Below are 13,502 nucleotides of genomic sequence, written 5' to 3'. Positions count from 1 at the left end.
CCCCCGAGGCCCATCCTGCCACGCCAGTGGGTCCCACAACCTGAACAAACTTCTTGGAAGTTCAAAGGCGGCTAGGCCTTCCTTTCTGCTAAACAAGTAACTGAGATACAACGGAAAAGGAAATGTTGTTGGAGCGAACAGCTCAGTGACATTTAGCTGGGCGCCCAGCACCCCTGCCTGCTCCCACCTCTCCTGCCCCAGTGACGGTCCCTGCCCTCCCGCCCCGGCCCTGGGGCCACGCTGTGCCCTCCCACCGTCTCAGGGCTCACCTGCTCTGACCACTGCCCACAGATGGAGGCCCACACCGTGTGGCCTGCGTGTCAGGCTTCTTTTACTCAGCGTCATGTTTTTGAGGTTTGGCCACGCTGTGGGGCGTCTCAGGGCTTCACGGGGTTTTAGGGCTACATCATATCCCACTGGATGGAATTAGTCTGGGTCCTCGAGAGAAACGGAACCAATGGGGTGCATATATGTATAAAGAGGTTTATGGTGGGGAGCTGGCTCACGAGATTATCCCCAGATCTGTGGTCAGCAAGCTGGAGCCCGGGAGGGTCTATGCTAGAGTTCCAGCCTGAGTCTGAAGGCCTGAGAACCAGGAGAGGGGCCGGTTACCCTCTAGTCTGAGAGTCAGCAGGCTTGAGACCCAAGCAGAAGGGATGTCTCAGTCCAAGTGCAAAGGCAAGAAAAGACCCATGTTCCCCGTCAAGTGTGAAGCTGGAGGCCTTCCCTCTCACTGAAACTTTTTGTTCCATTCGGGCTGTCAACTGATTGGACGAGGCCCACCCACACTGGGGACGGCTCTGCTTTATTCCATCCACTGATTCGAATGTTTATCTCGTCCAGAAACCCTCTCGCGTTTGGCCAAATGGCCCAGCCAAGGTGACACGTGAGATGAACCATCACAGTGGCATCTATATTTCGTTCATCCGCGCATCGGCTGACCGGCGTTCGGGCTGCTCCCACCTCTCGGCAGCTGTGAGCAGTGCTGCTGGGAACATGTGCATGTCTGGACTTGTTTGGCCAACTTTAATTTCTTTCGCGTGTACATCTAGGAGCGGCATCTCCGGGTGCTGGGAGTTCTTTGGGCACATTTCAGGCTGGGTCTGCTTCCTTGGCACACAGAAGTTGGGTCGCTTCCCACAGTCCTTTCCCCGGGACCTCTCGTCCCATCTGGGTGGGGGGCTGGAATGAAGCATCCGGAGTCGGCGAGGGAATCTGGGGATGACGCTTGTACTGGGGTAGGCCAGGCCCGCGGGGGCGGGTGACACTTCGAGGCAGAAGGAGCCCAGCAGACTTGCCCTTTGTTAATCTGGCTCCAGTCCACCGGCTGGGGTGGGGCCGGTGGAGATAGCAGCAGAGGTGGGAGGGCCGGGGAGGGGGCCCGTGTGTGGGGGCCCGGCAGGGGCCAGTCTGACATCCCTGTTCAGCAGGGCTCCCTCGGCTTCGTGGAACCTTCCCCACTCCCTGCGTCACCCCCGTGGTGTCCCTGCTCGGGCACTTTGGCCGTGGCTCCCTTTGCCCTCGGGCTGCGCTCTGGATTCCTCACCTCCGCCTCTGGGCCCCTCCCTGTGCACCTGCTGTGTGTAGTGGGCTTCCTGGGTCGAAGTGGTGCCCTGCCCCCTAACCGAGGCAGAAGGGACCGCCTCCAGCCTGGTGCCCCAGCAGCCGCGTCACCCCAGATCTGGGAGTCCCCCGAGATGGGCTGCTCGTGCCCTGCTCACTCGCGTCCCCGGCTCCCTGCACGGGGCCTGGACCAGACGGGTGCAGAGACAGCTGCTGAACTTCTGAACATGGCGTAGTCCCAGCACCCCAAGGGCCAGGGCCGGGCGGTCTTCGTCCCTGGCCGTCCGAAGGAGCAGCACTGCCGCCTCCCTCTGAGGAGACCGGCCCCGCCCTCTGCCCCCCATCCCCGAGAAAGCGAGCCAGTGCCACAACCAGGTTTGGCAAAATCCGGACGACCGTCAGCATTCCTTTTATTGCAAATCGGTTAACAAAAGAAGATGAAAGAAAAAAATACATCCTTTTCATCACCTACAGTTTTGCACGTAGATCACTTTTTTAAAAAGTTTCCTTTTGCTGTAAACTACACTCTATTTTTTCCCAAACCCCGCAAGAATCAACATCCTAGGGCGAGTCTGGTCATGCCCGCTAGGGACGCACAACACTGCCCCCGGGGAGGCCGGAGGGGCTGCCCGGAGGAGACCGACGCCCGCCGGGCAAGGCGGGCAGCGGGGTGCCCTCCCCAGGTTTGCTCTCGTGAGCTACGGGCCTGGCAGCCGCGGGTCAGGTGGCAAGGCCCGGGTCGTGAGCCCAGCCACGCTCTGACGTCCCTGTCAGCACGACCCCGGACACCCTGGACAGACTTGTTCATTCAGATTTTTTAAACAAAATCCACCTTTAAAAATGTATTTACAGACATTTAGTTTGCCACAGGCTTATACTCGATATCGCAAGTGTCTGCTCCTTCCCTGGGCACGTGCTCCCCCCCACCCCCAGACCGGGGGTGGGGGTGGCCCTCAGGCAGGATCCCCCCCCACCCTCCCCCTTGCCGAGGGCACCGCCTCAGCCGCACACACCGGGCCGTGGGATGATCTGTCTCTGGGAACTGAGGCCGGACACAGCCATGTTTCTCCAAAGTCTTGAGAGACTGTTCTGGGGTCTCGTCAATCTGGGGCCGTGAGGGGTCTGGCCCCGCGAGCTGGGTCTGGGCCCCAGGTGCTGCTAGTCCGTTTCCACTTGTCCTGGAAGAAAGTGTCCACGCTGAGCTGCTGGGGTGGCCCGGGCAGTGTCTTTCCCCAGAAAAGGGTGGGATTCCTCCACGTGGCATCCAAGACGGGTACCCCACGGCCACCGGGCTCCTCGCTTACACAAAGCTTAAGTATCACGGCCAGGGGCAGAAGAGCTTCTAGAAGGAACAGGAACTCACAAGACCAATGAACAGCTATGTAATACTGAACCCGAAACAAAGATTCACGATCGGTACCATGAAATGTGCTCTTGGTGCCCCCCAAGGACACATCTTTAAAAGCATGTTTTCAAAGCGATCATTACCAAAAAAAACCCACCGAAACATAGAAACCACCATTTACGTTTTACAACATTCCTCTGTTAAATGCAACTTAATCCACGCGCCAAAGGTGTGGGGGTTTTGCCTGTCGTTTGCCTCGAGATGCAGCTTCTCCCACAAGGCAGGGGACCTGGGCAGGTGGGAGGGGGCTGGGCGCGGGGCGGGGGCACCTGGGGCCACGGCAGCAGGCCCACACCCCCTTCTGGACAATGCTGGTTCAAACCTCCCTTGTCCAGCATCCTTTCTTTTTGGGTTTTGAAGAAGAAAAAAGAAAGTCAATAAATAAGTGGCATTTATAAATCATGAATCTTTGTTTGTATTTTACAAACACGTAACAATGTCATAAGTAGGAAATTCGTGACTGAGACCTAGTTTATTTTCTCGGAACAGACAAAACTTGTTACCTGGAGACATAGAAAACATTTCGTATAAATAAAAAGGCAGTGTTTCCTCGTAAAATAAAAGTACATAAATAAATACTAAAAAAAAAAAAAAAAAAAAAAAATTAAAATCCTCGTCCTTTTATTTTGTATAAAAACACGATTCTTAAGAAAAAGCCCCTTTGGTCAGTCCCGGTGTCTGCCGAGCTCACGCAGGCGCCCCAGCGGGGCTTGGGAAAGGAAGCACAGGGTCCCGCTGGGGCGCCTGCTGTTTACTTGAGCGCCTCTGGAATGTGGGCGATGTGGGACTGCGTGCTGGTGGGCGGGCTGGAGATGCCCTCGGACCAGTCAGAGACGTGGGAATGCGGTGACGAGCTGGACCACTGGTCGGGGGACTCGGGGGACGGGGTGAGGAAGGGGTGCTCAGGCACCTGCAGCTGGTGGCTGGGGGTGTTGTCCGCGGGCGAGGAGGAGTAGCTATGCTGCGAGGGCGGGGTCAGGAACTGCGCGGTGGTCATGGGCGGGGCCAGCGTGGCGGGCAGGGCCTGGCTGTCCTGCGGCAGGATGGTGTGCACGGCCAGGCCGCCGCCGGGGCCCAGCGGCTGCACGTCTGCCTGGCTCGGCTCCCCGCCCAGGAAGCTCCGGCCCACGTGGCCGCTGGCGGCCGAGGCCACGCCGAGGTGTGGCTGGGGCGGCTGGGGCTGCAGGTTGGGCGGCTGCATCTGTAAGTTCTGCTGCGGCGGCTGCACCTGCTGAAGCTGCTGGGTCTGCACCAGGTGAGGCTGGCCGGCCAGGCGCGTGCCGGGCAGGGTCTGGTAGCTCATCATCTGGGACAGGGCGGCCGTGGACAGGCCGGCGTGCAGCGGGCCCATCACGCTGTGCTGGAGGGCCGGGGCCTGCGTGCTCAGGGTGCCCGGCGCCACGTTCCCTCGCAGCGGGTTGTACTGGTTGGGCACCAGGCCGTTCTGCAGCCGGGACAGCCACTCGCACTGGCCGTTCAAGCCCGCGGCCCCACCCACGGTGAAATTCACGCCGCCGCCAGTGCCCAGGACCGTGCTGGTGCTGGAGGCCACGGGCAGGTGGGAGAGCCTCGGGGGTCCCGCCTCGAAGGCCAGCCGGCCGCCCCCGCCCAGCCCTGCCATCTCGGGCTTGGCGGCCACGCTCAGGTGGCCGACGCCCAGGTGGGCGTCAGGCATGCCGGGCAGGTGGTTGAGGGGCACGGCCGGGGACTGCTGGAACGGAGAAGGCAGGAGCGGCGGCGAGGCCACGTCCGACAAGTAGCCGTGCGGCGACTCGAGGGAGTCCACGGGCGACAGCACACTCGAGCTGTCCAGCAGGCAGCCCTTGCCGTCCTGGGGCTTCTTCCTGCGTGCCTTGAGGTCTTTGGCCTCCTTGCCGCCGCAGGCCAGGCCCTTGGTGCTGGGCTTGCGGGCCTTCTTGCCCTGCACGGCGGGCTTGAGGTTGCCCAGGTAGCTGCCGGGGGAGCAGAGCGGCGGGGACAGCGTGGGCGCGCCACCCAGGGCCGTGCCGTGCAGCTGGGGGCTGCGCGCCAGGCTGTACTCGTCCAACAGCCGCACGATGTCGTGATGCATGCGCTCCTGTGCGATGTCACGAGGCAGGCGGTCCATGTGGTCCGTGATGTCCCGGTTGGCGAAGTGGTCCAGCAGCACCTTGGCGGTCTCGTAGCTGCCCTCCCGAGCGGCCAGGAACAGGGGCGTCTCCTCCTGGGAACGGGCAAAGGGGAGGTGGGGGGGTCGCCAGAGGACCCACCGCGGGAGACGGGAGGCTCACGTCGACCCTGTCCCTTAACCGCACCGTGACGTGGCCTCGTGAAGTCTTAAAGAGGAAATAGCCCTAAATGCGTCTTCTGAGACCTGCTCCCAGGCAGCCCGTAGGGTTCTAGATTCTGAATCGCTACAACTTTACCTTTGTGAGGGGCACAGACACCACTGGAAACCTACACCTGTGGCCTCTCTCTCCTCCAGAACGCCGTAGCCACAAACAGTGCAGCAATTTCAGGGACCTGGGGATCCCTGAGGGGCGTCCTTGGGCACCCCGGGGTGGGTTCCCCATCCACACAGTCCCCAAGTAACCCTGACCTCTGGGCTCCTTCCGAGTCTCGGGGTTCTCATCTGTACGGTGGGCGTGCCACACGTCCCCAGTGAGGCTGTTGCGTGGCCTGACGGGCCTCTCTGGCTCACACAAGGCTTTGGCCACGGCCCGATGCCCTTCAGGCGGCCGCCGCATCTCTGACGCTCAGTCTCCCCAGTGGGAGGCGGCGACAAAGCCTGGCCCGCGGTGGACTCAGGGGTGCCCGGGTCCCAACAGCTGCTGTGTCCCCCAGGAAGGAAGGAGGGAGACCCAGGGGGGGTCAGGGAGACGTGGACAGGGCTCAGCCGCCAAGGAGCTGGGGAGCAAAGCGTTTCCCTCGCTTCGGGGACAGACCACAGCAGTAACAGGCAAGTTCCGCGTGCAGGCAAGTGGCCGCTCACGCTTAACCGGGGGCCTCGCCACGTGCCACGCCCCCGCACCACCAGCGACAGGGCTCCACGTGCACCACCCGCCCGGTGACGGCCGGGGACAGAAAGTGCGGCGCAGGTCGTGGGGACACGGGACAGCTGCGGTCGCACCCTTTACCAGGAGCTGAGACGCACGCGCTCGCTCGGGAGGCGTTGGCAAACGTGATCAACGAGGGAAAAGAGCTGGTGCCACCCACGCACGAGCTCGGGGGCCCTCACCGGGACGGCCCACGTCTGGAGTCTGTGCCCACGGCTCGGTGGTCCCGTGGCCAGAAAGGGGTGGCGCCGGGTGAAGAGACCCGCCAGCCTCGCCCGGGCCCCGCGCCGCCGGCCCGCGAGCCCACCTTGTTGTTTTGCATGTCCTTGTTGGCCCCGTTCTTCAGGAGCACGACAGCAGCCTCCACGTTGTTCACGGCGGCGGCCCAGTGCAGTGCGGACTTGCCTGTGTGCGGGGCAGAGAGGAGGTTGGGGCAGGCCAGGCGGCTCCGGGCCCACCCTCCGCGGGCTGGACCGCGCGGCCCGGCTCACCCAGGTCGTCCACGGCGTTGACGTCGGCGTGCGAGTTGACGAGATCTTCCAACATGCCCTCCACCGCCAGGCGGGCGGCCAGGATCAGCGGCGTCGTGCCATCGTGCATGCGCGCATCCAGGTCCGTGGCTCGGTTCCGGATCAGGATCTACGCAACAGAGGAGGGGGCAGGCTTGGCAAACGGGAGTCGAGGGCCGCTGGCGACAAAGCCCCCTCTTGGACCAGCCCGGACGGCGGGGTGGGGGGAGCAGGAAGGGCGGAGCTCCGCCGGCCACCGCTGTAGGAGCCAGGGGCCGACGTGCTCATCTAATCCTGCCACCACCACCCAGGACCCACGGGGGTGAAGTCCCCGCCCAGCCACAGCGGGCAGAACCACGTCTGAGTCGCGGACTCAGACCGCTGAGACCCGCCGTGTCCCTGCAGACACACAGAAGAGGGGCAGGCCCTCCCTCACGTGCCGCTGTGCCCGGGGCCACAGGCGAGAAGGACAGTCCCTGCCCACCGGTGGGTGAAAAGGGCTGGCCTCACGCCCATGAGATGCCCACGGGAATTTACACGTGTCTATGCCACCAAGGCTGTGGGGGCAAACAGAACCTGCTCCAGGGGGCTCGCTTCAATGCTCCTCTCCTCTCTCACTAGCCTCACTGCCTACATCTGCAGCAAGATAACGTGCTAAAAACTCACTAAATTACAGCTCTGTGATGACCCCCCCCCCCCCCCCCCCCCCCAGTTTATGCCGCCGCATCTTGCCTGTCTGTTGAGGGCACGGCTGCTCGGAGCCCGTGGACGTGCGGCAGGGGGACCAGTTGGAGGCTTGCAAAAGGAGCCTGTGTGGGGATGCTCCCCAAAAACCCAGACGTCCAATTCCCCGGACCCACCCTTGCCCCGGGCTCCCAGCAGCAAGCCGCAGCCCCTAAACCCTTCTTTTCACCGCCGCCGCCAGCTACGCCTCCAGCCAAGGCTGATTGGGAGGCGGGAGGCCGTGATGGGCCGCCACAGCGGGACCAGGAGCCTGTCTCGGGTGGGGGTGAGGAAGCTCTGCCACCTCCTGCTGGCCCGCCTCCCCCGCGAGTGCGCGACTCAGAGCGCCCGTTCAGCACGAGCCCCGCGAGGTTACACTTGGTATCGGGGCTCTGGGGCTCCGTGAGCCCGGTCGACAGCCCTGACCGGGAGGGAGGAAGGCAGGCCACGGGCTGGCAGAAGGGCTCGCGTGGCCACAGCTGCCCACCTGGAAGACGCCCTGCGCGTCGGCAGACACGGCTGCGTGCAGCGGGGTGCGTCCCATGTTGTCCTGGATGTTGGCGTCGGCGCTGGCTTCCAGCAGGCGCTTGGCCGCGTCGGAGCGCGAGTAGCGGGCAGCCAGGTGCAGGGCGGTCTCGCCAGTGCGGTCCGTCTGGTTGTGCAGACTGGCGCCCTGATAGATGAAGTCGGAGATGACGGCGGGTGCGTCCTCCTCCTCCTCGCTGTTGCCCGTCTCCAGGCCCCCTCCGCTGCAGGAGGCGATCATGAGGGGCGTGAAGCCGTCTGTGTGAAGGCAGGGACGAGCGCTCCGTCAGGAAGGCTAGCCCGTCCCGCGGGGCTGGGCACCCACGGCCGTGCCGCCCGGCGCCGCCACAATCAACCTGAGCTTCCCCAGGGGCAGAGCCAGGTTCAGCCGGCAACTGGCCGGAGGCAATGAGGACCCTGCAGCTTGGCCTCCTGACCCGCCCGGGACCTTCAGCAAGAACCCACCCGAGAACAAGCGACGTTAAGAGTCGCGTGGTTGGGAAACCCACAGCTTGGGCCCTTCGAGACAAGAAATTAAGTTGGCGGGCAGACAGCCACCCCCAGGACAGAGCCAGCTAAGGACAGGGCGTCTCCTGGGACGTCTTGTCCCGCTCCAAGGAGAGAGCACACCTTGCCCCCGTGCTCAGCTTCCAGAATACTGACCCCAGGCAGGCGGCTGGACAAGGGGGACCCCTAGAGCCTCTGCGGGGGGGGCGGTGCGGGCGGCCGGCTGTGCACCTACCCGGCCCTCGCACGTTCACATCCATGCTGTCGGCGTCGGCCTCGCCCTGGGGTGGCGTGGGGGCCATGGCGGACACACGCAGGTCGGCAGCGTCCAAGTGTTGCTGGGTCCACTGCCGGTGATCTGCCTGGTCATCCAGGTCGGGGAGAACCACTGGCTCCTCGAACTGAGGAAGGGGTGAGCAGAGAGCCCTGTCATGGGGTGGGGGGGGGGGGGGGCTGGGGCAGGGCTGGGGCCGCCCGGGGAGGCCCTGGAGCCCACCCGACTCACCCGGAACTTCTTGGCCTCCAGATCCTCGTCACCCCACTCGTGCTGGCTGTCGTCCATGAGAGCACCATCCGACGCGTTCTTCAGGGGCCTGGGGACAAGGGGTCGGGAAAGCGACGCTGAGCGGGGCTCCCCCCCAAGGCCACGGCTCGGGCGGCCGCCCGACGCCCTCGGACCGCGCAAGGCAGGGCCCGTGGGCGCGCAGGGGGCGGCTCCCGTCTCCCCCACGCCCCCCACGGGCCGCAGCGGCATCCACTAACTTGAGGCCCACGGAGTCCTCGCCGAGGGGCTCCCGCCGTTTCTTCTTGCTGGCCTCTGACACCTTGAAGCCCTCCGGGAACCAGAGCTGTCCATGCTGCCGCCGACGCTTGCGGGACAGCAGCACCCCGCAGCCCACAAAGAAGAGGAGCACGAAGGCGGCCACGGCCACGTACATGAAGTGCAGCTGCGGGGGCGGGGGCGGCTCCACGGTCTCACCTGCGGGCGCCGGGACATCAGGCGGCGGCTACGCGGCAGGCCGGCAGCCGGGGGGCAGCGGACTGGCTCCACAGCTGGGCGCCTCCTCACCCACCCTCCTCCAACCCGCCCCCCAAAATAAGGTCATTTTCTACGCGATTAATCAGAATTGCAAACTATCGCTAAATTCTCTCCTGCACCAGCCGACTATCTGGAGACGGTTTTTACTTTTTTCTCCTTTAAGGGAGGATTAGCCAACTTCAAATCACTGCACTCGCATGAAGCTGTTAAGACAAAGGATTTAGGAGGATTTTCAAGATACAAACTTCAACACTTCACATGACACCGATCAATTCTTCTCTCTCTCCCTCTTTTTTAAAAAGCTGTAATGATTTTGAAATGATACCCAACAAAGAAAAATCAGGGGGATGAGAGGGGGGAGGAACGGGCTCCTACTTTCCGGCAGATGTGTCTGTCCGTCCCCCTGGGCCAGCCACACCGCCAGCTGTCATTACGGGGAGGGAGGGAGGGCGCACCAGGCAGAAAGTCCCAGAAAAAGTGGTTCCCTAGCTCTGGATGGCATGACACACACACACACACACACACACACACACACCCATAGGCGGCAAATGACACAAAGAACAAGAACGTTTTTGGAGGGGGGACTAGGAGACTTGACCCCTCCCCGGTAGGCTCTTCCTAGAAACCAGCAAACTGTCCCCAAGGGAGCACGGCTGGGGTGGGCCACTCACTCTGCACGGCCTCGATCTTGTAGGGGATGTTGAGGCTGCCCAGCGAGGCGAGGGCGCCCAGGAAGGCGGCCACATCCGTGGCGCTCTGGAAGCACTGTGAGGACAACTGGACACACTGCCGGTTGTCAATCTCCAGGTAGACGATGGATCTGGGGGGACACGCAGGTCAGGGGGCTCAGACCGCAGGTGTATGCCCTGCAGCCGCCCGGTTTACCCCTCTGGCTCAGGCGTGGTCCCGATGGGGGGAGGTGCTCCCAGAACGGGAGGGCGGTCTGGGGTTGCAGGGAGCCAGGTCTGTACAGAATGACCTGGGGGGTGAGGGGTGGGGGGTGGGGGGTGGGGTGTGTGTGGGGGGCAGCGTGCTCTGTCTCCAGCCCAGCAAGCCCAGCCCACGGCAGGTGCTCCCCAGACACCCCTCCAGGCGCTCTCCCACCTGGCCCTGCAACCCTCCACGGTCCCCTTGGGAGCCACAAGCACCCTCTCCCCCATCTCAGAAGGACAGAGACCTCAGGGGTCTGGTTCCCCTCTGGGAGCTGACCCCAGCGCTGGAACACCGGCTGGGGGGGGGGGGGGGGCAGGAACGCCGCCTGCGCGGGGCCCTATCAGTCCTGGGCTCGCGGGACCCTCGGTCTCCTTCACCCGCAGGCCGGGAGGCGGCGCACTCCCCCGCACGCGCGCACTCACCCGCGGATGTCCATGGGGTCCAGCTCCCGGCGCCGGCGGCCGGCCCCGCCGCCGGGAAGCAGGGCGGCCTCCACCCGGTCGAGCAGGGCCCCGGGCGCGGCCCAGCCGTCCACGGCGCGCTTGATGGGGTGTTTGCGCAGCTCCTCCTCGCGGCCGTAGTAGGGGAAGACCATGGGCTGGCCGTGCGCGTCGCGCTTGAAGACCACGTTGGTGTGCAGCAGGCGGCTGAGCTCCCGCAGGAAGTGCAGGGAGTTGTTGCGCAGCTGCGCGGGCGGCGTCAGCACCACCAGCACCAGCGCGCCGGCCGCCAGCCGCTCGGGCACGTGCTCCGCGCAGTCCAGCCCGTCCCACTCGCACTCCGCGCTGTTGCAGCCCTGGTCGCAGTGCCCGTCACCAAAGTGGTCCTTGCAGTACTGGTCGTACAGGGGGCTGCAGGCACAGGGGCGCTCAGGCGGCCGCCGCCGGGCCCCGCCCACGCGCCCCTGGCCCGGCCTCCCGCCCCCGGCTCCCTGCCTGAGCCCCACCCGCTCCCTACCTGAGCCCCCCCCCCCCCCCCCCGACGTCCCGCCTGAACCCCGCCCCCCACCGCCCCCCCTCCGGCGCCCTGCCTGAGTCCCGCCCACGCCCCAGGCCCCTCCCCCCGGGCGCCCCGCCCCCCACGCTGCCTCACTTGCACTGGCCGTCCGCGCGCTGGCAGTCGAAGCCGTCGAAGAGGCAGCCGGCCGAGTTGCACTGGCTGTCGCAGCGGCCGTCGCTGAAGTACTTCCAGCACTGCAGCGACTGCGAGCAGTTCTGCCAGGGGTCGTTGAAGTTGAGGGAGCAGTCGCCGCCGTCCCAGCCGCACGCGTGGTTGTTGCAGCCCAGGCTGCACACCTTGTTGCCCGCCTCCTCGCGGCACTCGGGCAGCTCGCACGCCTCCTCGATCTGCGGCGGGGGGATGTCGACGCCCAGGCCGCCCCCGAAGCTGTAGTCCAGGATGTGGCACAGGAGCCCGTTGAACTTGGCGGGGCACAGGCAGCGGTAGAAGGGGCTCTCGGGCACCGGCTCGCAGCTGCCCTGGTTGTAGCAGGGGTTGCCGCCCACGCAGGGGCTGCCGGCCGGGAACTGGCACTCGGGGCCCGTGAAGGGGCCCAGGCACAGGCAGGTGGGGCTGCGCGGGCCCGAGATGCACGTGCCGCCGTTGAGGCAGCGCAGGCTCCCGCAGGCGCGCGCGTCGTTCTCGCACGTGGCGCCCTCGAAGCCCTGCGGGGACAGGCAGCCGCGGGCACGCGTCAGGGGGGCCCCTGCCCGGCCCGGCGATGCCGCTGCCTCTCCGCGCCCCCCTCTCCTGGGAGAGGGCCCACGACAACCCGTCCCGGGAGGGGAGAGGATGCGCGGGGCGCTGAGGAACCCAGCGGGGCACCGCACCGGCGGGGGTGTGACGCCGCATCTCAGAGCCCAAAGCATGCCCGCGCCAGGAGCGACCCTGAAGGTTCAGCTCCGACTCCTCCCGGTGTTGGCTCCCCCACGTAAGCCCTACCAGGAGAAGTCAAGATGCTAAGACAGGAAGTTGGGTGTGTGCAAAGGGGCGTGGCCAGTCCCTGCGCAGTCTTTCCGTAAAGCTGACACTACTCTGAAAACTCTCGCTCTCGGTAAGGAGGGAGGCTAAGCCCGGCTCCAACCAAGCCCCGCCCTCTGGAGCATGGTGTGTGGAGGCATCGAGGGGGTACCCTCCCGCCACCCGCGGACCAAGGAGCCCCCACGGCTGCACCTACCGCCGGGCACTTGCAGATGAACCCGCGGGCAGTGTTGGAGGCCACGGCGCAAGTGCCCCCGTTCTGGCAGGGCCTGCCCTTACAGCCGTTGATGACCGACTCACAGCGGCGTCCTGGGGACGAGAGCAGGCGTGAGGGGCCTGCCTGGCCCCCGCGGCCTCCGCCCCACCTCGCCGCGGCACCCACCAGTATGGCCCGCACGGCACTCGCAGTAGAAGTCGTTGACGCGCTGCACGCAGTTCTGGGTGCCACGGGCGTCACAGGGGTTGGACAGGCACTCGTTCACGTCTCCCTCACAGCGCTCGCCCACGAAGCCGGGTGGGCAGGTGCAGCTGTAGCCGCCCACCTGGTCCACGCAGGTGCCGTTGTTAAAGCACTTGGGGCCCCGGGAGACGGGGTCGATGAGGGGACTGCAGTCGTCCACGTTGACCTCACAGTGTACCCCTGCAGAAATGCGGACGCCGTCGGGGGTCTGAGCGGGCCACGCGCCAGCCCGGCTCCCTCCTCGGGGCGCTCCCCTCGGCAAACGGTCAGGATGGGACCACACAGATGCTCAGGAGAGAGGACGCTGGCGACAGGGCCGCACCCCGGACTCGCGGCCCCGTGCCAGCAGCCCGGCTGGGCCCCCCCCTCGCTCGGTCAGCCCCGCACCTGCCTTCTGCCCCCACAAGGCAGAGCGGAAGCTTGCGCTGGGCCTAGGCTGTTCCTTACCCTGTGTGCCCCGGGGACAGGAACACTTGTAGGTGTTGATGAGGTCGATGCAGGTGCCCCCGTTTTGGCACGGGTGGGACAGACACTCGTTGATCTCCTCAGAGCAGTTCACCCCGTGGTACCCGGCCACGCACTGTGCAGGGAAACAAACGAGGGGTGGGGGCCTGTGGCTTGGTGGGAGGCTGAGATGTGGCCCTCTACCCGCTGTGCAGGCTGACGGGGCCACACCACAGGCCACTCTCTTGATCCGTGAAGGCTTGAGTTCCTCACACCCGGTCGGCCCAGAGGGAGACCCTTGCCCAGCCGACTCTGATAAGCTGAGAGTCACTGCCCGGAGCTCAGACCAGAGCGTGTCCTGTGGCCATGAGGTGGAGGC

General features: G+C 65.0%; 1 protein-coding gene across 1 annotated transcript in view; it reads right to left on the bottom strand.

Annotated features, from left to right (window-relative positions):
• Positions 1 to 1,939: 1,939 nt before the first annotated feature.
• Positions 1,940 to 13,502, bottom strand: part of NOTCH1 (notch receptor 1) — a 44,167-nt gene continuing 32,604 nt past the window's right edge. Inside the window, exons 22-34 of the mRNA XM_045467873.1 lie at positions 13,127 to 13,259; positions 12,602 to 12,859; positions 12,416 to 12,528; positions 11,332 to 11,903; positions 10,662 to 11,090; positions 9,978 to 10,126; positions 9,030 to 9,246; positions 8,773 to 8,860; positions 8,503 to 8,668; positions 7,723 to 8,018; positions 6,495 to 6,642; positions 6,311 to 6,408; positions 1,940 to 5,171 (exon numbers count right to left, since the gene is read on the bottom strand). Of these exons, the coding sequence (XP_045323829.1) occupies positions 3,720 to 5,171; positions 6,311 to 6,408; positions 6,495 to 6,642; positions 7,723 to 8,018; positions 8,503 to 8,668; positions 8,773 to 8,860; positions 9,030 to 9,246; positions 9,978 to 10,126; positions 10,662 to 11,090; positions 11,332 to 11,903; positions 12,416 to 12,528; positions 12,602 to 12,859; positions 13,127 to 13,259 (4,119 nt within the window). The 3' untranslated portion in view covers positions 1,940 to 3,719. The remainder of the gene's footprint in view (positions 5,172 to 6,310; positions 6,409 to 6,494; positions 6,643 to 7,722; positions 8,019 to 8,502; positions 8,669 to 8,772; positions 8,861 to 9,029; positions 9,247 to 9,977; positions 10,127 to 10,661; positions 11,091 to 11,331; positions 11,904 to 12,415; positions 12,529 to 12,601; positions 12,860 to 13,126; positions 13,260 to 13,502) is intronic.

The sequence above is a fragment of the Leopardus geoffroyi genome, chromosome D4 (genome assembly GCF_018350155.1).
Source record: "Leopardus geoffroyi isolate Oge1 chromosome D4, O.geoffroyi_Oge1_pat1.0, whole genome shotgun sequence".
NCBI lineage: Eukaryota > Metazoa > Chordata > Mammalia > Carnivora > Felidae > Leopardus > Leopardus geoffroyi.
This window is presented reverse-complemented; position numbering and strand designations above follow the sequence as displayed.